The sequence below is a fragment of the Dendronephthya gigantea genome, unplaced genomic scaffold, assembly GCF_004324835.1.
Source record: "Dendronephthya gigantea isolate DGI-Jeju-01 unplaced genomic scaffold, DenGig_1.0 000058F, whole genome shotgun sequence".
Taxonomy (NCBI): domain Eukaryota; kingdom Metazoa; phylum Cnidaria; class Anthozoa; order Malacalcyonacea; family Nephtheidae; genus Dendronephthya; species Dendronephthya gigantea.
In genome coordinates this window covers 650,375-676,878 of record NW_021163068.1, presented here as the reverse complement: position 1 = coordinate 676,878, position 26,504 = coordinate 650,375, and the positions used below count along the sequence as shown (strand labels likewise).

General features: G+C 36.9%; 1 protein-coding gene across 1 annotated transcript in view; it reads right to left on the bottom strand.

Annotated features, from left to right (window-relative positions):
- Window positions 1–2,243: 2,243 nt before the first annotated feature.
- Window positions 2,244–26,504, bottom strand: part of LOC114529922 (deleted in malignant brain tumors 1 protein-like) — a 30,713-nt gene continuing 6,452 nt past the window's right edge. The window contains exons 5-14 of the mRNA XM_028551488.1: window positions 12,582–12,920; window positions 11,547–11,882; window positions 10,792–10,862; window positions 9,635–9,968; window positions 8,297–8,632; window positions 7,847–8,182; window positions 4,495–4,833; window positions 3,461–3,796; window positions 2,466–2,801; window positions 2,244–2,272 (exon numbers count right to left, since the gene is read on the bottom strand). Of these exons, the coding sequence (XP_028407289.1) occupies window positions 2,244–2,272; window positions 2,466–2,801; window positions 3,461–3,796; window positions 4,495–4,833; window positions 7,847–8,182; window positions 8,297–8,632; window positions 9,635–9,968; window positions 10,792–10,862; window positions 11,547–11,882; window positions 12,582–12,920 (2,792 nt within the window). The remainder of the gene's footprint in view (window positions 2,273–2,465; window positions 2,802–3,460; window positions 3,797–4,494; window positions 4,834–7,846; window positions 8,183–8,296; window positions 8,633–9,634; window positions 9,969–10,791; window positions 10,863–11,546; window positions 11,883–12,581; window positions 12,921–26,504) is intronic.

Sequence of the window (26,504 nt, the reverse complement as noted above, 5' to 3'; positions counted from 1 at the left end):
GGAACAGTAAAAATAGTCTGAATACTTCATGGCAAACTCTTCTAAACCTTACGTTTAACATGAATAATATATGGTATAGAGCAGACTCGATACCGAGCAGATACGATACCCATGAAAGGACACGGAGTTGAAATATTTTATAACTTCATACCTGTCGTGCTGCATTCTACACCAGCGTCTAGAGAATGATCACAATAAGAAATCCCCCAACCACGATGAAAACAGCTTGTGATTTTGTTCTTCGCCAGTACAAGTGACGTTAAATAACCATATCTGCCCTGAACCAGAAGGAACTTCGCTCCTCTGAAGAATTCTTGCAGCATCTTTATAACCAAGTTGACGACATACAACCCTAGCATCTCTCATATCCCATCCAGAATCACAAATTGTCCCCCAATATCCATGATACGACAATTCAACACGACCAATACCTTTCGTGCTTAATGGACCTTGTAATCTTAGACCGACAGGTGTAGCTGATAAATCTGAAAAGAACAACGAAATTTATCATACAATGTAAGATAAAATTGGAATGAAGAGTTGCAACTCTTAAATGTATCCAATTATTGAATGTAATTATTCTGTAATCTTATATACCTGTTGTACTACATATTACGCCAGCGTCTTCACGATGAGAGCAAGGATCAACACCCCAACCACTGTGAGAGCAACTTGTGATATTTTGTTCTTTCCAGTGCAAGCGAGGCGAGCTAACCATACCTGCCCAGAACCTGATGTAACCTCGTCTCTTCGAAGAATTCCAGCAACATCTTGGTAACCAAGCTGACGACATACAACCCGGCATCTCTCATATCCCATGTATAATCGCAGATTGTCCCCCAATATCCATGATAGAATACTTCAACACGACCAGTACCGTTTCTACTCGAAGGCCCTTGTAATCTGATCGATACAGGCGTTCTGTAAAGTCCTTAGATAATATAAAATATTCGTGTTGTCAATCAGAGAGTGAGGCATTATAACTCCAACAGTGGAGATAAATTTCAATACGGCAATCGGTGCTTTTTCAAACTTACTTTGCCGTTTTTTTGGTCTTAACTATTTTTTGTTTGCGACGCCAGAAGATCTTGAAACGCCAGCGAAATAAGTTGTTACTTTATGGTGAATCAAATTGATTGCTGCCCATATCCATTGCAAGTCAACGGACTATAAAAGATTCATCTGAACTCTGAAGTAAATAGGCGCCGGCACCGAAAATTGGATCGTGTGGCATGAAGACCTTAACAATGCGAAAGAATACATCTTAAAATTTTTTATTTTAAATTCGACAGATTCGAAAATTCAGTTGCCAAAACGTTTTTTAAAAAGAAGCTGGAATTAGAGGTCAATATGTTGACGCTTTTACGTTTTATATTTTATGTAATATACACGCGTGAAAGCTATATTGTCATCAATTTCTTGTAATGCTAGGTCCTTTCAGTCATTCTATTCCTGCCGCAAAAATTGTATTGAAAACATATTTCAAACATCAAGAATTCAACTATAACTCCAATCGTTATTTTCTTTCACCTGAAATTTTTCGTAACTTTTTAGCCAAATGGAATATCGATCTGTATTCAGCTGCTTACCTTTTGTTGTACATTCCACCCCGACGTCACTGCGATGAGAGCAACGATGAGAGCCCCAACCATTGTGAGAGCAAGTTGCTATACTTTTTTCTTCACCTTTGCAATCTACGTCAGACAACCATATTTGCCCAGAACCAGAAGGTACCTGACCAGCAAGAAGTACCCTTGCAGCATCTTTATAACCAAGCTGACGACAAACAACCCGAGCATCTCTCAAATCCCATCCCTCTTCGCAAATAGTTCCCCAATGTCCATTGTAGAATACATCAACACGTCCTGTGCCCTTTGAACTTAACGGCCCTTGTAACAACTGCAAAATCGTAAAGGAATATCTTATAATGGTCATATGAGGGTATTTGATGGTCAAAAACTGTTATTCCAGAGGTAGGATGCAATCGCTAAGCAAATGTAAACTAACGCCTTGTTTATATTTAATTAATTTCAGTCACGATATTTCTAAAAATATCAACAACAGTCCGAATGTGCTGCTATTTTGGTTCGTTATATGGTTATAAATCTAAATAAGCATAAGCTGTAAGAAAAGTAATGAATATGATAAATTTCAGATATTTTAAAACGTAAATATTTTAAAATGTTTTTGTCCCTATAGAACAACGCGCTTCTACACTAAAATAGAAAACATTTTCCGTGTCTTTATACAGCTATAGAATGACCCGTGGGATCTTGGGAGAACAAGAAATACTGTAATCATAATAACGAGTGTGTAAACGTGTTGCTTAAGGAATTTTTGTTCTTTAACAAGCCTTTTTTAACAAGCCATGTTTCCGTTTTCACGGCTATAAATATGGAAATATCTACCAGCGAAATTTCGCCCCAAAATCTTAGTCGAGAAGTGCCAGGAAATGTATATTTTACCTATTGTAGAACATTCAACTCCAGCATCTTCGTCATGTACGCAATTATGAACCCCCCAACCATAATGAGGACAACTTGTTATGTTTTCCTCTTTCCCAGTACAAGAAACTTCATTTAACCATATCTGACCAGAACCGGAAGGAACCTGTTGACTATGGAGTGCCCTGACAGCACCTGGATAACCAAGTTGACGACAAACAACTCTAGCATCTCTCATATCCCATCCATGATCACAGATTGTTCCCCAAAATCCATGATATAATACTTCAACCCGACCAGAGCCATTGGCACTTAATGGTCCTTGTAATCTGAGTTTGACAGGTACACCAGTGAAGTCTAAGAAGATTAGTGGAATGTGTGAGATCGGCAATCCGAAAATTGTAAATAAAATTATAAGCAATACAAAACTACTTGAGCAAGTTGTTTTTTTCCATTGAAACCGAATGGCCACTCTATGCATGAGATTACTGCTTGTCTTTTCTTTATCGTGCATCCAGCAAATTAAAGCGCTTCACACCAATAATATATGGCGTAGAGTTTCGAAATAATGTCTAATCGTTTGAAACAACACTAAAGGGGCTGTTCACGTAAAATGACTTGAACGCATTGAAATGAGTGAATAACCTGATCCCTGTAATCGTGTAGTAATCCTAACAACAGCGTGTGCTTGTTTGGTTTCAAAAAGACTTTTTAGTGCCCCATAATCATCTCACGCTTCGTTGAATCTCGGGTAATTGGGCTCAAGCGAACATCCCTAACTCACACCTTTTTAGTTTTTTTATGATGAAAAATCCATGTAGACCAGGTATGAGAACTCCAATAAATGTGCTAAATTTATCATTTCTTTGCTCATATGAATGATGATTAACGCACTGTAGACCGACGAATTAGAAGTTGTTTCTCAAACTTGAAATTGAGCCAGTATCGTGCGTTATGATTGGACTATCCAGCAACGTTGGTATTCACGACAATCGGTTTAATCCCTAAATTTTTACCTGTATTTGTGCAATGAACTCCCGCGTCTTCATTATGTGAACAACGATGACTCCCCCAACCATCGTGGGAACAACTTGATATATTTTGCTCATTTCCCGTGCAATAGAGGTCGGATAACCAAATTAGGCCTGAACCAGAAGGAACATCGTTTCTCTGAAGAGTTCGAACGACATATCGATAACCAAGTTGACGACAAACAACCCGGGCATCATTTATATCCCATCTACGATCACAGATTGTCCCCCAATATCCATGATATAATACTTCAACACGACCAGCGCCATTCGTACCTAATGGTCCCTGTAATCTGAGTCTGACAGCTACACCTGTGAAGTCTAAAAAGAATAGTTGAGTGAGAGCATGAGATCAATCCGATAATTGTAAATTAAATAACAAGCAATACAAACTACACAGCAAGATCTTTACTTATTTTGAGCAAAATTTTGCTTAAAATAAGACTTTTTCAAGAACATTATTCTAGGTAAGAATTTTCGATTTTTTTTCTCTGGACTTGAATACGTTTAAACTGAATGGCCAAGTTGCAACCCCTGTCTTACAAGTATAGCGGGTACATTCTTAGAAAGTTGGTCGAATCTATGAGATTAGTGCTTGTTTTTGTACATCCAGCAACCTAAAGCCCTTGATATAAATAATATATGGCGTGGAGTTTCGAAGCAATGATCCTGGTAATCGTGTAGTCGTACTCAAAACAGCGTGTGCTTGTTTGGTTTCAAAAGGACATTTTAGTACTTCAAAATCATCTCACGTTCGCTATAACTCGAGTACTTGGGCTCATGCGAACAGCTCCTAACTCATTCCTTTTATGATGAAAATTTCTATATGTAGCGCAGGTATGAGAACTCCGTTAAATGTATTAAATTTATCATTTCCTTGCATATATGAATAATAATTAACGCACTGTAGACCGACGAGTTCGGTGTTATTTCTTAAATTTAGTTGAGATTATACCTTTATCGTGCGATATTATCTATCCAGGAACTATCCAGGAACGTTGGTATATTTTATAACTTACCTATCGTGTAGCAATGTACACCTGCCACTCCATCGGAGGAGCAAGATGTAAACCCCCAACCATCATAAGAACAACTTGTAATATTCTGTTCATTTCCAATACAACGGACATTCTTTAACCATAACGGTCCAGGGGCAGGAGCGACTAGGTTCCACTGAAAAGTCTTTGCACCGTCTGGATCATAACCAAGTTGACGACATACAACCCTAGCATTTTCTCTGTCCCATCCACGAGCACATATTGCACCCCAATATCCATGATGGAGTACTTCAACGTGACCAGTACCATTTGCACTTAATGGGCCTTGCAATCTTAGTCTCACAGGCGTAGCTGTAAATTCTTAAAGAAATAACGGAGTGTGTAAAACAAATGTAGCTGCTGTAGTTGTAGTTTTGGCTTTTCTGGTTGTAGCGTTTGTTGTCATTGTAGTTGTTGTTGTCGTTGTAGTGGTTGTTGACGTTGTAGTGGTTGTTGTCGTTGAAGTGGTTGTTGTCGTTGTAGTGGTTGTTTGTCGTTGTAGTGGTTGTTGTCGTTGAAGTGGTTGTTGTCGTTGTAGTGGTTGTTGTCGTTGTAGTGGTTGTTGTCGTTGAAGTGGTTGTTGCCGTTGAAGTGGTTGTTGCCGTTGAAGTGGTTGTTGTCGTTGAAGTGGTTGTTGTCGTTGTAGTGGTTGTTGTCGTTGTAGTGGTTGTTGTCGTTGAAGTGGTTGTTGTCGTTGAAGTGGTTGTTGCCGTTGGAGTGGTTGTTGTCGTTGAAGTGGTTGTTGTCGTTGTAGTGGTTGTTGACGTTGTAGTGGTTGTTGTCGTTGAAGTGGTTGTTGTCGTTGTAGTGGTTGCTGTCGTTGTAGTGGTTGTTGTCGTTGAAGTGGTTGTTGTCGTTGTAGTGGTTGTTGACGTTGTAGTGGTTGTTGTCGTTGTAGTGGTTGTTGTCGTTGAAGTGGTTGTTGTCGTTGAAGTGGTTGTTGTCGTTGTAGTGGTTGCTGTCGTTGTAGTGGTTGTTGCCGTTGTAGTGGTGGTTGTAGAGTTTAAACGAGTGCAGACAACTGAGTCGCTCGGTTAATAAGGCTACTCGTTAAATTGTGCATGCTCACTAATATTACAAAACTTTCCTTCAGCTTCGATGAATACTTTTACACAAAGTAATGATGCTATTTTGATATTAGTTGGGTATATGATGGCCTTAATGCATGATATAACTGAATCCCTTTTTCTATTTTTTTTATCCCCATGCCAGAAATTCTTGTGGTATATCTGAGTCTAACGATACTTCTGTTGTTTTTCAATTTAGTAGCAGGAATGATTTAGAACAGTATTTACACACTTTGTCAAGTAATATACTTATTTATTTGAAATTCTCCCTGACCAATTAAGAGAAATCAGTGTTCAATGCAATCAAATCCCCAAACCTATAATTTTTTATATAGGCTTAAAAAATCCAGGGCATGTGTCGGGCAAAAACATTCTAAAGAAAGGGCTTCAACGTATCAAGAGAACCAAATGACAACAGAGACTGGAAGTGAAAAGCAATTTAGACTGGAAAATACTAAAAACTACATGAAAAGAAAACAAAGTAGTACTTCCGTTAAAAATCATATTAGATGTGAATATAAAAATAAGAAACGAAAATGTTGAGACATAACTAGCAAGGATGATTACTTGATTAAAAAATTTTTACATAACAAATGGTAGCATTATATTCATGAACAAACTTAAATCCAATATTAATTTTATAGATTTTATAAATCTATTATATATTTCATTACTTGATGCACAATTTGTCAAGAGGCATGACCCTTAAAAACTAAACCTAAATCACCTAATATTTATGTATGTTCACAGTGTTGTAAAGATAAAAAGTCTCGTAAAAAGTTCTCATGTGAAAATTCAATGACTCCTTCACCTCTCCCGCATGAATTACAAGGTTTAAGTCGAGGAAGTATTGAGTGCTCGTGCTCTCCCTATTATGAGAGTATATATTCACCTGGGCCTTGAGGGCAAAGAGGTTACTTGGGTCATTGGATTAAAAACATTCCACAAACTCTTTTTGTTGTTCATATTGTTGTTCATATTGTCGTTCGTCGATCATTCTGTGTTTTATTTCATTAACCTCAAAACATGCCATAACTATAGCCACTTCAAAATTTTAACATTGTATTACTGTACCCATGCGTGAGTGGATCGCAATTTTCCCCAACTTTCTAAACGTTTATTTCTGGCTTTGAGGCAGCACTTCACTTGCGGTAGTAATTATTACTTTATAGAATCTACTTCTCTGCAAACTACATTATCTGGGTACTGTATTTTTCGACTAAAGTTTGGGTGAATATGAATTCTTAATGCGGCTGATAAGAATAAATCTGTTTTACAATTTCTACCAATAATTTCGAAAATGAAAGACTTCCCACGAAAACAGCATTAAAAATAACGAATTGAACTTAATAAGTTCATCGCAACCTGGTTTAATTAATGAAAGTAATCACTACACAGAGATTACATTCACAACCCAGTGTTTCGACACTCAGGTCTAGTGTCTTCATCAGGGGTGATCTGATGTTGAAACCTTAGTCTAGATGTCAGATCCTTATATGCTCTCAACATGACGTCATCTATCAATCAGATGTAAAATGGCAAATAGTTTCCTTCATCCCTATTTTGGGCACAAAGACTCGAATTAATATGCCTGGCTTCCAAACAACGCATTTGTCCATAACGATCCTTAGTGATAACGACTTTAGAATCGTCCACGCAATGTTATGGTTTGTTTGACACACATGTTTCGCCAAGGCTAATTTTGAAATTTCTAAGGCCTTTTGATGTTCTTTCAAACGTGTGCCGAACTGACGTTTTGTTTCACCTAGATATTCCTTCTCGCAATCACCACATGGAATAGAGTATACAGCATGAGTTTTCTGCGATAAATTTCGAGTTATAATTTATAAATTCATTGTTTTCACAGTCAATGAACACAAAAATATTAGCATGCATAGCGGGACAAATCGTAAGGCTGGCTACGCTACTGCACGCGATCCTTGGGTTTGGTGAAACTATGTAAAATCGTGGTTCGTGTAAAGCGAAATTTAGTAAACACGAAGTGACCATTTTCACGGCGTCTTAGGCGTGACATCGTGTTTGCTCGATTTCTCTAATGTAATCTTTGTGTGGTGATTGCTTTCATTAATTAAACCAGAGCAGGGATAATTGCGTTGGAACAGTAAAAATAGTCTGAATACTTCATGGCAAACTCTTCTAAACCTTACGTTTAACATGAATAATATATGGTATAGAGCAGACTCGATACCGAGCAGATACGATACCCATGAAAGGACACGGAGTTGAAATATTTTATAACTTCATACCTGTCGTGCTGCATTCTACACCAGCGTCTAGAGAATGATCACAATAAGAAATCCCCCAACCACGATGAGAACAGCTTGAGATATTTTGTTCTTCGCCAGTACAAGTGACGTTAAATAACCATATCTGCCCTGAACCAGAAGGAACTTCGCTCCTCTGAAGAATTCTTGCAGCATCTTTATAACCAAGTTGACGACATACAACCCTAGCATCCCTCATATCCCATCCAGAATCACAAATTGTCCCCCAATATCCACGATACGACAATTCAACACGACCAATACCTTTCGTGCTTAATGGACCTTGTAATCTTAGACCGACAGGTGTAGCTGATAAATCTGAAAAGAACAACGAAATTTATCAGACAATGTAAGCTAAAATTAGAATGAAGAGTTGCAACTCTTAAATGTATCCAATTATTTAATGTAATTATTCTGTAATCTTATATATACCTGTTGTACTACATATTACGCCAGCGTCTTCACGATGAGAGCAAGGATCAACACCCCAACCACTATGAGAGCAACTTGTAATATTTTGTTCTTTTCCAGTGCAAGCGAGGCGAGCTAACCATACCTGCCCAGAACCTGATGGAACCTCGCCTCTTCGAAGAACTCCAGCAACATCTTGGTAACCAAGCTGACGACATACAACCCTGGCATCTCTCATATCCCATGTATAATCACAGATTGTTCCCCAATATCCATGATAGAATACTTCAACTCGACCAGTACCATTTCTACTCGAAGGCCCTTGTAATCTGATCGATACAGGCGTATCTGTAAAGTCTTAGATAATATAAAATATTCGTGTTGTCAATCAGCAGAGTGATGAATTATAATTCCAACAGGGGATATAAGTTTCAATACGGGATTCGGTGCTTTTTCAAACTTACTTCGTCGTTTTTTGGTCTTAACTATTTTTGTTTGCGACGGCAGAAGATACTAAAACGCCCGGGAAATAAATTATTATTTATGGTGAATCAAATTGATTGCCGCCCATTTACATTGCAAGTCAACGGACTATAAAAGATTCATCTGAACTCTGAAGTAAATTGGCTTCGACAATGAAAATTGGATCGTGTGGGCATGCAGACCTTAAAGTGCCTATATCACTCGTGGGATCTTTATGCATTTGAAAAAAAACGTAAAAAGTTAGTTAATATATTAAAAAACGTTTTTTGATTTAGTGCAATAATTTCGAAGATACAAGCCTCTAAACTACCTGCGGTTCCTGAGTCCCAACCTCCTGGGTTTAAACACGGCTATTCAATTTGAAACTGCCTATTGTTTGCAGGAGCCTGGGACACAGGAACAGCAGGTAGTTTAAAGGCTAGTACCTTCAAAATTGTTGCACTTAATCAAAAAAAATTTTTAATACGTTAACTAACTTTTTACATTCTTTTCAAATGCATAAAGATTCCACAAGTGATATACGCACTTTAACGAATGCGAAAGATTCCATCTTGAAAAAATCTTTTTTTTAAATTCGACAGATTCGAAGATTCAGTTGTCAAAAAGTTTTTTGAAAAGAAGCTTGAACTAGAGGTCAATATGTTGACGCTTTTGCGTTTTATATTTTATGTAATATCCACGCGTGAAAGCTATATTGTCATTAATTTCTTGTAATGCTAGGTCCTTTCATTCTTTCTATTCCTGCCGCAAAAATTGTATTGGAAACATATTTCAAACATCAAGAGTTCAACTATAACTCTGGTCCTTATTTTCTTTCACTTGAAATTTTCGTAACTTTTAACCAAATGCAATATCGATCTGTATTCAGCTGTTTACCTTTTGTTGTACATTCCACCCCGACGTCCCTGCGACGAGAGCAATGATTAGAGCCCCAACCTTTGTGAGAGCAAGTTGCTATACTTTTTTCTTCACCTTTGCAATCTACGTCAGACAACCATATTGGGCCAGAACCTGAAGGCACCTGGCCATCGTGAAGTACCCTTGCAGCATCTTTATATCCAAGCTGACGACAAACAACACGAGCATCTTTCAAATCCCATCCCTCTTCGCAAATAGTTCCCCAACGTCCATTGTAGAATACTTCAACGCGACCTGTGCCCGTTGAACTTAACGGCCCTTGTAATACAACTGCAAAATCGTAAAGGAATATCTTATAATGGTCATATGAGGGTATTTAATGGTCAAAAACTGTTACTCCAAAGGTAGGATGCAATCGCTAAGCAAATGTAAGCTAACGCCTTTTTTAGATTTAAATAATTTTGAATCACGATAGTTCTAAAAATATCAACTACAGTCCGAATGTACTACTATTTTGGTTCTTTATATGGTTATATTTCTAAATAAGTATAAGCTGTAAGAAAAGTAATAAATGTGATAAATTTCAGATATTTTAAAACGTAAATATTTGAAAATGTTTTTGTCCCTATAGAACAGGAGGCTTAACGTACACTACCCTAGTACACTAAAATAGAAAATATTTTCCGCGTTTCTATACAGCTATAGAAAGACCCGTGGGATTTTGGGAGAACGAGAAATAATCATAATAACAAGTGTGCAAACGTGTTGCTTAAGGAATTTTTGTTCTTTAACAAGCCTCTTTTTTTACCAAACCATGTTTCCGTTTTCACGGCCATAAATATGGAAATATCTACCAGCGAAATCTCGCCCCAAAACTTAGTCGAGGAGTGCCAAGAAATGTATATTTTACCTATTGTAGTACATTCAACTCCAGCATCTTCGTCATGTACGCAATTATGAATCCCCCAACCACCATGAGAACAACTTGTTATGTTTTCCTCTTTCCCAGTACAATCAACATCATCTAACCATATCTGTCCAGAACCGGAAGGAACCCGTCCACTATAGAGTGCCCTGACAGCACCTGGATAACCAAGTTGACGACAAACAACCCTAGCATCTCTCATATCCCATCTATCATCACAGATTGTTCCCCAATATCCATGATATAATACTTCAACACGACCAGTGCCACTGGCACTTAATGGTCCTTGTAATCTGAGTTTGACAGGTACACCAGTGAAGTCTAAGTAGAATAGTGGAGTGTGTGAGATCATTCTGAAAATTGTAAATCAAACTACAAGCAATACAAAACTACTTGAGTAAGTTTTTGTTTTTCCATTGAAACCGAATGGCCATGTTGTAAACTCTTAGCGGACTCTGTGCATGAGATTACTGCTTGTCCTTTCTTTATCGTACATCCAGCAAATTAAAGCGCTTCACACCAATATATGGCGTAGAGTTTCGAAATAATGTCTAATCGTTTGAAACAACACTAAAGGGGCTGTTCACGTAAAATGACTTGAACGCATTGAAATGAGTGAATAATCGTGTTAATCCTAATCCTAGTAATCGTGTAGTAATCCTAACAATAGCGTGTGCTTGTTTGGTTTCAAAAAGACTTTTTAGTGCCCCAAAATCATCTCACGCTTCGTTGAATCTCGGGTAATTGGGCTCAAGCGAACATCCCTAACTCACATCTTTTTAGTTTTTTTATGATGAAAAATCCATGTAGACCAGGTATGAGAACTCCAATAAATGTGCTAAATTTATCATTTCTTTGCTCATATGAATGATGATTAACGCACTGTAGACCGACGAATTAGAAGTTGTTTCTCAAACTTGAAATTGAGCCAGTATCGTGCGTTATGATTGGACTATCCAGCAACGTTGGTATTCACGACAATCGGTTTAATCCCTAAATTTTTACCTGTATTTGTGCAATGAACTCCCGCGTCTTCATTATGTGAACAACGATGACTCCCCCAACCATCGTGGGAACAACTTGATATATTTTGCTCATTTCCCGTGCAATAGAGGTCGGATAACCAAATTAGGCCTGAACCAGAAGGAACATCGTTTCTCTGAAGAGTTCGAACGACATATCGATAACCAAGTTGACGACAAACAACCCGGGCATCATTTATATCCCATCTACGATCACAGATTGTCCCCCAATATCCATGATATAATACTTCAACACGACCAGCGCCATTCGTACCTAATGGTCCCTGTAATCTGAGTCTGACAGCTACACCTGTGAAGTCTAAAAAGAATAGTTGAGTGAGAGCATGAGATCAATCCGATAATTGTAAATTAAATAACAAGCAATACAAACTACACAGCAAGATCTTTACTTATTTTGAGCAAAATTTTGCTTAAAATAAGACTTTTTCAAGAACATTATTCTAGGTAAGAATTTTCGATTTTTTTTCTCTGGACTTGAATACGTTTAAACTGAATGGCCAAGTTGCAACCCCTGTCTTACAAGTATAGCGGGTACATTCTTAGAAAGTTGGTCGAATCTATGAGATTAGTGCTTGTTTTTGTACATCCAGCAACCTAAAGCCCTTGATATAAATAATATATGGCGTGGAGTTTCGAAGCAATGATCCTGGTAATCGTGTAGTCGTACTCAAAACAGCGTGTGCTTGTTTGGTTTCAAAAGGACATTTTAGTACTTCAAAATCATCTCACGTTCGCTATAACTCGAGTACTTGGGCTCATGCGAACAGCTCCTAACTCATTCCTTTTTATGATGAAAATTTCTATATGTAGCGCAGGTATGAGAACTCCGTTAAATGTATTAAATTTATCATTTCCTTGCATATATGAATAATAATTAACGCACTGTAGACCGACGAGTTCGGTGTTATTTCTTAAATTTAGTTGAGATTATACCTTTATCGTGCGATATTATCTATCCAGGAACTATCCAGGAACGTTGGTATATTTTATAACTTACCTATCGTGTAGCAATGTACACCTGCCACTCCATCGGAGGAGCAAGATGTAAACCCCCAACCATCATAAGAACAACTTGTAATATTCTGTTCATTTCCAATACAACGGACATTCTTTAACCATAACGGTCCAGGGGCAGGAGCGACTAGGTTCCACTGAAAAGTCTTTGCACCGTCTGGATCATAACCAAGTTGACGACATACAACCCTAGCATTTTCTCTGTCCCATCCACGAGCACATATTGCACCCCAATATCCATGATGGAGTACTTCAACGTGACCAGTACCATTTGCACTTAATGGGCCTTGCAATCTTAGTCTCACAGGCGTAGCTGTAAATTCTTAAAGAAATAACGGAGTGTGTAAAACAAATGTAGCTGCTGTAGTTGTAGTTTTGGCTTTTCTGGTTGTAGCGTTTGTTGTCATTGTAGTTGTTGTTGTCGTTGTAGTGGTTGTTGACGTTGTAGTGGTTGTTGTCGTTGAAGTGGTTGTTGTCGTTGTAGTGGTTGTTTGTCGTTGTAGTGGTTGTTGTCGTTGAAGTGGTTGTTGTCGTTGTAGTGGTTGTTGTCGTTGTAGTGGTTGTTGTCGTTGAAGTGGTTGTTGCCGTTGAAGTGGTTGTTGCCGTTGAAGTGGTTGTTGTCGTTGAAGTGGTTGTTGTCGTTGTAGTGGTTGTTGTCGTGTGTAGTGTTGTTGTCGTTGAGTGGTTGTTGTCGTTGAAGTGGTTGTTGCCGTTGAAGTGGTTGTTGTCGTTGAAGTGGTTGTTGTCGTTGTAGTGGTTGTTGACGTTGTAGTGGTTGTTGTCGTTGAAGTGGTTGTTGTCGTTGTAGTGGTTGCTGTCGTTGTAGTGGTTGTTGTCGTTGAAGTGGTTGTTGTCGTTGTAGTGGTTGTTGACGTTGTAGTGGTTGTTGTCGTTGTAGTGGTTGTTGTCGTTGAAGTGGTTGTTGTCGTTGAAGTGGTTGTTGTCGTTGTAGTGGTTGCTGTCGTTGTAGTGGTTGTTGCCGTTGTAGTGGTGGTTGTAGAGTTTAAACGAGTGCAGACAACTGAGTCGCTCGGTTAATAAGGCTACTCGTTAAATTGTGCATGCTCACTAATATTACAAAACTTTCCTTCAGCTTCGATGAATACTTTTACACAAAGTAATGATGCTATTTTGATATTAGTTGGGTATATGATGGCCTTAATGCATGATATAACTGAATCCCTTTTTCTATTTTTTTTATCCCCATGCCAGAAATTCTTGTGGTATATCTGAGTCTAACGATACTTCTGTTGTTTTTCAATTTAGTAGCAGGAATGATTTAGAACAGTATTTACACATTTGTCAAGTAATATACTTATTTATTTGAAATTCTCCCTGACCAATTAAGAGAAATCAGTGTTCAATGCAATCAAATCCCCAAACCTATAATTTTTTATATAGGCTTAAAAAATCCAGGGCATGTGTCGGGCAAAAACATTCTAAAGAAAGGGCTTCAACGTATCAAGAGAACCAAATGACAACAGAGACTGGAAGTGAAAAGCAATTTAGACTGGAAAATACTAAAAACTACATGAAAAGAAAACAAAGTAGTACTTCCGTTAAAAATCATATTAGATGTGAATATAAAAATAAGAAACGAAAATGTTGAGACATAACTAGCAAGGATGATTACTTGATTAAAAAATTTTTACATAACAAATGGTAGCATTACATTCATGAACAAACTTAAATCCAATATTTATAGATTTCATAAATTTATTATATATTTCCTTACTTTATGCAGTTAATTTGTCAAGAGGCATGGCCATTAAAAACTAAACCTAAATCACCTAATATTTATGTATGTTCACAGTGTTGTAAAGATAAAAATCTCCTAAAAAGTTCTCATGTGAAAATTCAATGACTCCTTCACCTCTCCCGCATTAATTACAAGGTTTAAGTCAAGTAGAGGAAACATTGAAATATCGTGCTTTCCCCTATTATGAGAGTATATATTCACCTGGGCCTTGAGGGCAAAGAGGTAATTACTCGGGTCATTGGATTAAAAACATTCCACAAACTCTTTTTGTTGTTCATATTGTTGTTCATACCGTCGTTTATAATTCATTAACATCAAAACATACCATAACTATAGCCACTTCAAAATTTCAACATTATATTACTGTACCCATGCGTGAGTGGATCGCAATTTTTCCCCAACTTTCTAAACGCTTATTTCTGGCTTCGAGGCAGCACTTGACTTGCGGCAGTAATTATTACCTTAGAGAATCTACTTCTTAGCAAACTACATTATCTGGGTACTGTATTATTCGACTAAAGTTTGGGTGAATATGAATTTTTAATGCGGCTGATAAGAATAAATCTGTTTTACAATTTCTACCAATAATTTCGAAAATGAAAGCCTTCCGACGAAAAAAGCATTAAAAGAACGAATTGAATTTAATAAGTTCATCGCAACCTGGTTTAATTAATGAGAGTAATCACTACACAAAGATTGCATTCACAACCCAACGTTTCGACACTCCGGTCTATATTGTCTTCATCAGGGGTGATCTGATTTTGAAACTCAGATCCTTACATGCTCTCAACATGACGTCATCTATCAAACAGATGTAAAATGGCAAATAGACCCTGCAAAAGTTGCTGCATTGTGTGGTTAGTAGCTTTAGTCCTAATTTCTCTCAATTCATTCCATTTAAATACACAATATCAGGCCAAAACAATAAATTAAAGTATGTCCAATTGCTGAGTTTTAAACATTTTTTGCCAACAAAATTGTGGACCTGCATCAGATTTAACTTAAATTTAAATGTGTTACCATATGATCAGCTTTGAACTGAATTGCTTCCTTGTGTTTTAGACCTGGTTGTAAAGAGATTTCGCCTGCCAGATGACAAGCCTGTGAAAAGTTACATAAAAGCGAAGCTGAACAATACAGAGAAGTGCCAAAAAACAAAAAATGAGTAACTGTTTTCCCTCATTGTATTTGTATATATTAGCAGATTGTTGTGTGATTAGTTTGTCTGTAAATTATTAATATATTTTATAGTGCCTGTAGATTTATATGTAGATTTACATTAATAAATTATATTGGAAATCTCAAAACATTTTCATATTCATTAAAGTCTCCAACATATTCTTAACTAGAGGATTCCTTTAGGAACTTGTAAGAATTCCAATAGGAACTTGTAGAAATTCTTATAGGATCTTATAGAAATCGATCGATATACGATCTTTTAGGAATTCCTATAGGATCTTGTAGGATTTCCTTTAAGATCTTATAGGAATTCCTATAAGATCTTATAGGAATTCCTATAAGATCTTATAGGAATTCCTATAGGATCTTGTAGGAATTTCTATAAGATCTTGTAGGAATTCCTATAGGATCTTGTAGGAATTTCTATAAGATCTTGTAGGAATTTCTATAGGATCTTGTAGGAATTTCTATAAGATCTTGTAGGAATTCCTATAGGATCTTGTAGGAATTCCTATAAGAACTTATAGGAATTCCTATAGGATCCTATAGGCTCATGGGCCAATTTCCAATAGGATCCTATAGGATATTTGAAATAATTTCCTATAGAAATTCCTATTGGGAATTTTCGTAAGGGTTCCTTCATCCCTATTTAGGGCACAAAGACTCGAATTAATATGCCAGGCTTCCAAACAACGCATTTGTCCATAACGATCCTTAGTGATAACGACTTTAGAATCGTTCCACGCAATGTTATGGTTTGTTTGACACACATGTTTCGCCAAGGCTAATTTTGAAATCTCTAAGCCCTTTTGATGTTCTTTCAAACGTGTGCCGAATTGACGATTTGTTTCACCTAGATATTCCTTCTCGCAATCACCACATGGAATAGAGTATACAGCATGAGTTTTCTTCGAAAAATTTCGAGTTATAATTTATAAATTCATTGTTTTCACAGTCAATGAACACAAAAATATTAGCATGCACAGCGGGCCAAATCGTCAGGCTGGCTACGCTACTGCACACGATCCTTGGATTTGGCGAAATTATGTAAAATCGTGGTTCGTGTATAGCGAAATTTAGTAAACACGAAGTGACCATTTTCACGGCGTCTTAGGCGTGACATCGTGTTTGCTCGATTTCTCTAATGTAATCTTTGTGTGGTGATTGCTTTCATTAATTAAACCAGAGCAGGGATAATTGCGTTGGAACAGTAAAAATAGTCTGAATATTTCATGGCACACTCTTCTAAACCTTACGTTTAACATGAATATGGTATAGAGCAGATACGATACCGAGTAGATACAATACCAATGAAACGACACGGAGTTAAAATATTTTATAACTTCATACCTGTCGTGCTGCATTCTACACCAGCGTCTAGAGAATGATCACAATAAGAAATCCCCCAACCACGATGAGAACAGCTTGTGATATTTTGTTCTTCGCCAGTACAAGTGACGTTAAATAACCATATCTGCCCTGAACCAGAAGGAACTTCGCTCCTCTGAAGAATTCTTCCAGCATCTTTATAACCAAGTTGACGACATACAACCCTAGCATCCCTCATATCCCATCCAGAATCACAAATTGTCCCCCAATATCCACGATACGACAATTCAACACGACCAATACCTTTCGTGCTTAATGGACCTTGTAATCTTAGACCGACAGGTGCTGCTGATAAATCTGAAAAGAACAACGAAATTTATCATACAATGTGAGATAAAATTGGAATGAAGAGTTGCAACTGTTAAATGCGCCAGCGTCTTCACGATGAGAGCAAGGATCAACACCCCAACCACTATGAGAGCAACTTGTAATATTTTGTTCTTTTCCAGTGCAAGCGAGGCGAGCTAACCATACCTGCCCAGAACCTGATGGAACCTCGCCTCTTCGAAGAACTCCAGCAACATCTTGGTAACCAAGCTGACGACATACAACCCTGGCATCTCTCATATCCCATGTATAATCGCAGATTGTCCCCCAATATCCATGATAGAATACTTCAACTCGACCAGTACCATTTCTACTCGAAAGCCCTTGTAATCTGATCGATACAGGCGTATCTGTAAAGTCTTAGATAATATAAAATATTCGTGTTGTCAATCAGCAGATTGATGTCAATCAGCATTATAATTCCACCAGTGGAGATAAATTTCAATACGGCATTCTGTGCTTTTTCAAACTTACTTTGTCGTTTTTTTGGTCTTAACTATTTTTTGTTTGCGACGGCAGAAGATACTGAAACGTCTGGGAAATAAGTTGTTATTTATCGTGAATCAAATTGATTGCTGCCCATATTCATTGCAAGTCAACGGACTATAAAAGATTCATCTGAACTAAATTGGCTCCGACACTGAAAATTGGATGTTGTGAGCATGCAGACCTTAACGAATGCGAAAGATTACATCTTGAAAATTTTTTTTTTTTAAATTCGACTGATTCGAAAATTTAGTTGTCAAAAAGTTTTTTTCAAAAGAAGCTTGAACTAGAGGTCAATATGTTGACGCTTTTGCGTTTTATATTTTATGTAATATACACGCGTGACAGCTATATTGTCATTAATTTCTTGTAATGCTAGGTCCTTTCAGTCATTCTATTCCTCCGCAAATATTGTATTGGAAACATATTTCAAACATCAAGAGTTCAGCTATAACTCCAGTCGTTATTTTCTTTCACCTGAAATTTTCGTAACTTTTTAGCCAAATGGAATATCGATCTGTATTCAGCTGTTTACCTTTTGTTGTACATTCCACCCCGACGTCCCTGCGACGAGAGCAATGATGAGAGCCCCAACCATTGTGAGAGCAAGTTGCTATATTTTTTTCTTCACCTTTGCAATGTACGTCAGACAACCATATTGGGCCAGAACCTGAAGGCACCTGACCAGCAAAAAGTGCCCTTGCAGCGTCTTTATAACCAAGCTGACGACAAACAACCCGAGCATCTCTCAAATCCCATCCTACTTCGCAAATAGTTCCCCAACGTCCATTGTGGAATACTTCAACACGTCCTGTGCCGTTTGAACCAAACGGCCCTTGTAACCTTAGTATAACTGCAAAATCGTAAAAGAATATCATTATAATGGTCATATGAGGGTATTTGATGGCCAAAAACTGTTATTCCAAAGGTAGGATGCAATCGCTAAGCAAATGTAAACTAACGCCTTGTTTACATTTCATTAATTTTCAATCACGATATTTCTAAAAAATATATCAGCAACAGTCCAAATGTGCTACTATTTTGGTTCGTTATATGGTTATAGTTCTAAATAAGTGGTAAGCTGTCAGAAAAATAATGAATATGATAAATTTCAGATATTTTAAAACGTAAATATTTTAAAATGTTTTTGTCTCTATACCACAAGACGCTTAATGTACACCACCCTATCTACACTAAAATAGAAAACATTTTCCGTGTTTCTATACAGCTATAGAAAGACCCGTGGGATTTTGGGAGAACGAGAAATAATCATAGCCTAATAACGAGTGTGTAAACGTGTTGCTTACGGAATTTTTGTTCTTTAACAAGCGTTTTTTTACCAAGCTATGTTTCCGTTTTCACGGCTATAGATATGATATGAAAATATCTACCAGCAAAATCTCGCCCCAAAATCTTAGTCGAGAAGTGCCGAGAAATGTATATTTTACCTATTGTAGCACATTCAACTCCAGCATCTTCGTGATGTCCGCAATCATGAACCCCCCAACCATCATGAGGGCAACTTGTTATGTTTTCCTCTTTCCCAGTACAAGAAACTTGATCTAACCATATCTGACCAGAACCAGAAGGAACCTCGCCACTACGGAGTGCCCTGACAGCACCTGGATAACCAAGTTGACGACAAACAACCCGAGCATCTTTCATATCCCATGCATCATCACAGATTGTACCCCAGATTCCATTGTAAAATACTTCAACACGACCTGTACCATTTCCACTCAGAGGCCCTTTCAATCTTAGCAATGATCCTAAAAAGTATGTATGTTTATATAAAAAAAATTGTCAAGACTAATTTCCGGTGATTTGAATTTCAAGACATTTTTACTCGTTTTGTACCCGATTGTTCAGTACACCTATAAAAATATGCTTAAACACCGCAGATGCAAAGTTGTTTAAACATCGATTTCAGTCTATTTTTGGACATTTGGGGTCAGTTGCATAAAACACTAGTTAACCTTTAACCGTAGTTAAGGACAGAATTGGCCAATCAGAGTCTTGTTTTATGCAAATGTAGTTAAAGAATTTAATACAACCGGCCCCTGGCATATCGTTTATAATTAAAACGGACTAAGTGAACTAGCACTATAACGCCTATACAGATTTTAAAAAAATTGATTTACCTTGGCAATAGTGTGATACAAAAGATAAACCAAAAAATACGCCAGTTATGACTACCAAACTCGTCATTTTGCGAACAAGTTAACTTAAAAGCAAGGAATATATAGCATTTATAATCAAAGAACGTGTCACTAGAAATACATAAAATAATAGGAAATATTGGTATACGAATAAAGATTTTATTCCTTCCTGCACTTGTGAATTATAAACAGAAACCTGCATCGATATACTTATGTAGATATACTAAGTCTTATAATTTTCTCGGGAATTAACATTGCAAATGACATTGTCATTTCTCTGGGAATTTTTGATCTCATGATACGAACGCGGGAAAGCAGAGAAGAGTGGCAATATATTTTATTATAACACCTTATCTCTTACACTATGCTCTATGTCTTGGCTATATTAAGAGCGAGAACATGGAAGCACAGATGTTGGGTATATAACTTTGATTTATCGTAGTATAACTAAAAAGGTTCCTCTTTTTAATTTTTGGTTCCAAAGCTGAAATTTTATTACATTTCAAGCAATTTTACAAGAGTTGAAAAAATCACTATCCGGTAGAAAGCGCTACCCGGCTTTCATGCAACCGCCCCAGAGCTCATTGTGACAAAAAATAGGCAAAATTATTTTTGAGTAAGTAAGGGAAGCGATAAAGGTGAACTTTGGCATTATTACGGCATAAAAGTAAACTATGGCGCTCTTGCAAATACGTTCGTGATGACAACAAGGAATTTAAATCCTATCTTAAGCGTATACGGTTTGTGAAGGCTCATAGAGTAATGCCAGGTGAACTAGGACCGCGCTATATGCTATGTTCTTCAAGAACACTCGAGAAAATCGCTTCGAAATTCGGTTTAGAAAAGCAGAATCTGATATCTCTCAGTCCAGTTAAAGCGCAATGAAGCTGACGTTGCGGTCAGAAAAGCTAAATCTATACTATAGTATTATAAAAAAATAATGAATACAAATTCGACAGGTCAGGTCAATTTATCCAACTAAAACCAGCTAGGACAAAGCATTACAAGGTCGTCCGATATTCGATATTCAACACAAACTGCAAACTTTTTGTTCATTTTCATCCAAGTATATTGCATCGTTGAAAAGAAAAGCCACTCCACTCAGTTAGAATTTCGAGTTGAAAATCAATCGCCAATGCAAATGATGACAAATTTCAAATTAAGCTTTCGTACGGTCAGACATGCAGAAATGGTGGAAAAGTTGAAATCTAATAATCACTCAAAGAGCACCGGTATTTGCAATCCTACACCCAGTATGTTAAGGGATGCTGCTTCCATTTACATGGAAATTAGCACAGTCTGGGAAGTAGGCCAGATTTTACAAATAGATTTACACAATTACTCTACCTCCCTATTTTTTTTTTACTCTGGAAGATTATCTTCAGTATAAAAATAATGGCATTTTTTTATTCTGGGAAGATTAATTATTATCTTTTTTTTTACTCCGGGAAGATTAATTATTATCTTCAGTATAAGAATAATTGCATATTTAATAGCTAAAAACAAGGCGAACATCATGGAACTAAAAGCTTTAAAATATGAAACATTTGAATCAAAATCTGGCATATTTAACCTGATTATGCTTGCGTAGATAATTATCTGCCTTTATACACGCCTCAAAACGTTATCATTTTATCCTGTGAAAAATAATCAAAATTTTCTTCTACAGTTTAATACATTTTAAATTTTTGTCGCTTGAAAATGCAAGCAAGCCAAAACGTGCTAAAAAATTATCATATGACACAGAAAGAAATACAATTCATTGATCGCACAGTCTTACGACCTGCGGCTGATATTAAATCATTGCGAGAATTTTATATATAAAATTATATTAAATGTATGCAATCACATGTTACATGGCAAAAAGTCTTATGTGAAAGCGGCTTTCATTTCTCTCTATGAGAAAGTGTTTCTTAATAAAATGTGTTCTCGTCTAATTTGAGTCAGTTCTGGACATTTAAAATTCTACGCTAAAATCGCTCTATTGCGAATGAAATCTCTCTTTGCCTTTTATCAATCAATTACTGGAAAGTAGCAAAGTACAGCCTGAACTATAAATCTAGTAGAAAGGTACATACCATGTGTTCTAAAATGCCGGTTCACGATTCCTCGATCTGTTCTCAATATGACCGTCTTGCTATATCGTTAATCACAAGCCTCTATAATTAATAAACGTAAGTAATACCAATGGTATGAAAGAAAAATATGTTCGATACGTCAGATGCGTACGGTAGATCTCGACTACGTTTTGGTTATGGATAACGCTGAATTGCATTAGATATATATAGTAAAGGTTAAAAGTAATATGATACGGAAAACTTCCTGCAAACAACGAATGTATAAAAAAACACCGTAGCAACCGCATAAGATAATCAGGCAATCCTGAAAATAAGCAGAGGAGAAAATGTTAATTACAAAAAATGATGAATGATGATCGAGTTTCAGCCCGGGTTTGTTATAAAATCCTAATAAAATCGCGCACGCCATTACATGACACGAATTTTAGCCCGGAATGAGTTTTAGCCCGGGCTGGAATTTCAGCCCTGTTTGAGTTACCACTTTCCGGGGCTGAAACTTGGTGTTGTTGTCATGTAATCGTACACAAACTTAAACCCGGACAGAAAAATTTGCCTTCACAATGCTTTTTTGTTTGTTTATTTCATTTTTATATGCAGTCATATTCCCTTAAAGGTCAAATTATTGTCATTCGGGATTTTAAAGCGCTCGAAGAATCGAAATAGGTCTACTACCAACCTTTACAAGCTCAGCCCGGGCTGAAATTTCAGCCCAGGTCTTAAAATACGATCAATGTGAGATTTGATCTCGAATGAGTCAGAATTAGTACAGTACACTAACTTCCTAACTTACAGCATGACCATGAATTTCAGTAAAAGGGAATAATCAGTAATCAAAAGTCATAGATGAAATGCGATAACACGATACTTTCATATGAATGGCATGGGTGTATCAAAAAAACTGCAAATACCATAATTTGTATGTACTTTAGAATTTCAATGACTGTGCAAATAATTACGCTACTGGGATTTGAAAATACGTATTTCTTGTTTTGAAGTACGTTCAAACTCAAATCGATACTCGTAATCTTAATTAACTTTGTGTGTTTGTTTTGATAACCCTGGGAAACGTATTTTCAAATCCCAGAAGCGTAATTAGTTGCACAGTCATTGAAATTCTAATGATGTATAATCTCGTGGATACAAATTATGATATTCGCAGTTTTTTTTATGCACCCTGTATTGTTTATTCACGGCTGTTTGTGGATTTGTTGGATTACGCTCGCTAATGGTTAAGCACACAAAGTAAAGCAAATTAATTCTTAGTTGCCAGTTTGTCATTCCTGATGACGTTAAAAAAGGGTAACTAAAAAAAAAAACCGACGCGATATTAATCATGATACCACTCTCGTTGCACAGGGAACAAGTTTCTTCCGTTAAGCTTGTTTGTACAGTGTGTCTCGTCTCTCTCAAAAAGTGGCGCTATTCATGCAGGGTGCATAAAAAACACAACAAGATCATGCATTATCATACGTACATTAGAATTTCAATAGCTGTGCAAATAATTACGCTTCTGCATGGGGTTTGAAAATACGTTACCACGCCCAATACTATGAAAACAAGACGCCTGCTTTTGCGTTAAGCCTGGTTCACACTGGCTCCTAAGAATCGTGAGTCTATTGTATTACCTACCGATGGACATAGCATTTTGTGCACAAGTGGTCTCAGGAAAAAGAATCCCAGATTCCTACGAGTTTGAACCACTGAACTTCAGTTAAGACGCTGGAAGTGATTCGGCCGTCACCCGATTCCAAGGCCGTATAATTTAATATAGATTTCTATTTGTACAGAACCGTAGTTTTTTGCTTTTTTGCCTTGTCCACTCTTCTGCCCGGGCCAATTTTACAATCACAAACATCGCAGCATACGAGAAGAAATTTGAGCAAAAAAAAATTGGAATTATTTTGGCTTCATAACGCCGCGAAAACGAAATTTACAACTTCGCTTCTTGGACATCGACTTTCGAACTTCGACATCACAGTTAATAGAAGAATATACATGGTTTGAAGACCACATAAAACTATAATACAACTCATTAACTACGTTGAGGTAGATTTATGCAAAAAATTGTTCACTTCTCATCACATGTCTATTGTATTTTGCACAGATAAACTAATAGCAATCTTATAATTGACATATTTTTCAAGTCAAGGTTGAGGAGCTTAGCAAGAAGAATGCAATTGGTAATTTGGCTATTCATCATCACATGTCTATTGTATTTTGCACAGATAAACTAATAGCAATCTTATAATTGACATATTTTTCAAGTCAAGGTTGCATGATGAGCTTAGCAACAAGAATGCCATTGGTAATTTGGCTATTTTTGGAACCATTTTTTTGTTAGAAATGAACCATTTTTTGCATAAATCTACCTCAACATAGTTAATGAGTTGTACTATAGTTTTATGTGGTCTTCAAACCATGTATATTCTTCTATTAACTGTGATTGCTCTTGATTCTAGTTTGGATGTACCAACTACAAAGTTATTCCCATTAAAAGACCAGGGCAGCCTTCTTAAACCAACACAAAGTTTCATGTTTGACACACAGGTAGAATATAATCACATCCATTCACAACCTGGTCAAACATATTGCAAGGTGTTGTTGTATTATCAGGCTATATCATCTTAGCTAGATGCCTGTGGAAACATAGGAAAGAACTGAATTGTTCTCTTTAACAATCAATAATAATTATAATAGAAGCTAGTATCCTCAGTGTTTTGAAAACTAACCTCTCGGTACACTGCTGTTTGCTATATAGCCGCTGCGTTTCTTAAGCTTTTCTGAGAATATTTGTCCAAGAGCAGAAATTCTATATCTTCATGTGGGACCGACATGATCCGACTCACCGAAAGCAGGATTTTGAAATGTATTTTGGGATTTGGAATCTGGTTCAATATTCTCTCTTCTTCTTCTCCTACGATAAGATACCGCACCAGCGCCAATGATAGTCCCAGGTATGATGACTGCTGGTGCTGCCATATATTTGGGCCATTGGGGTGCGCTCTCCGGTCCCTCACGTGACTTTTCTTCTTCTGAGAATAAAAAAACAGACTAAATGGGTGTGGTCTGTATTAAACGAAACTGAAATCTCTGAAATTCAAATTATCCATGACCTATTTTTGGAAATTTTTTGAAATCTGAAAGGAATAAAATTTCAAAAATAGTAACATCCTATGAGAAATAATTATTAAGTTACGTATAAATCACACATATTAATTTGACCCGGGACTATAGAGTTGTGAAATCACTGCTCAGCCAGTCAGTAAGACATAATCAGAAAATTCAGACATAATTAACATTCTACTCGTGATGAAATTTGCATTGTTATAAAAATCGGACATGATTAATATTTTCCTCGCGAGTTCCAAAGTTACTTACTAATATATATAATTAACTATATTACTTAAATATATCGCAAAATTAAGACCTTTTATTAATATATCAATTTACCTTTTCTTCCAAAGCATTGAACTCCTGCGTCTCCAAGATGAGAGCAAGAACGAACCTTTCCCCAACCTCCATGAGAACAATTTGATATATTTCTTTCTTTTCCGGTACAAGAAACTTGTGTTAACCATACTGGTCCAGAACGGGGAGGAAGTTTTCCACTAGAAGAAGCGTTAATAGCCTTTTTATAACCAAGCTGACGACATACAACCCTAGCATCTTTTATATCCCATCCATCACCACAAATTGTTCCCCATCGTCCGCGATAGGATATTTCGACGCGCCCAGAACCATTAGAACTCAATGATCCTTGTAACCTTAGTTCAACAGGAATACCTGTGACATCTGAAAGAGCGAATTTGAAGTCAATCCATCTGATCTGGGTATAAAAGCAACCAATCAGAAACCAGATCCTAAACAAAACTGAATTATCATTTCCTTTATTTCATATGTCTTTCAAACACGTTTGTTTTCATCCGACTGCAAATTATAATTTAAATTTTTTTTGCCCTATATAGCATTATTTGAAAGAACGAGGACAAATAACTCGACACGCGTAAAAATAATCTTTGTCGAGATGCCTAATGACGTCACCATCTAAGATTAGCTGGATAAACCTTTCCGATAATGACGTCACAACTTTATTGTTTCATATTAATGCATTTAACACGCGCGAATTTTGCAAGAGTTAAAAAAAGCCCGCAAAACACTAGTCGAAGGCGAGTTTCATTATTTCATAAAGTTCCAATTGGTCCGTTGAAAGGTCCAATTCTGGAATCCGCCAAATGTGTACCGGAATTTCGAACTTTGTTGCGAGAAAACTCACTAGTCAGTTTCTCACCTTTTGTTGCGCATTCAACACCAACAACTTCATCATCAGAGCAATGTCTATCCCCCCATCTACTAAGAGAACAACTTTCTATATTTTCTTCTTTCCCTGTACAATCGATGTATTCCAACCATATCTGCTTATAACCGGATGGAATCTCATGTCTTTGAAGAGTCCTAACAACATATTGATAATCAAGTTGACGACATACAACTTTAGCATCTTTCATATCCCATTTTCTATCATGATCACA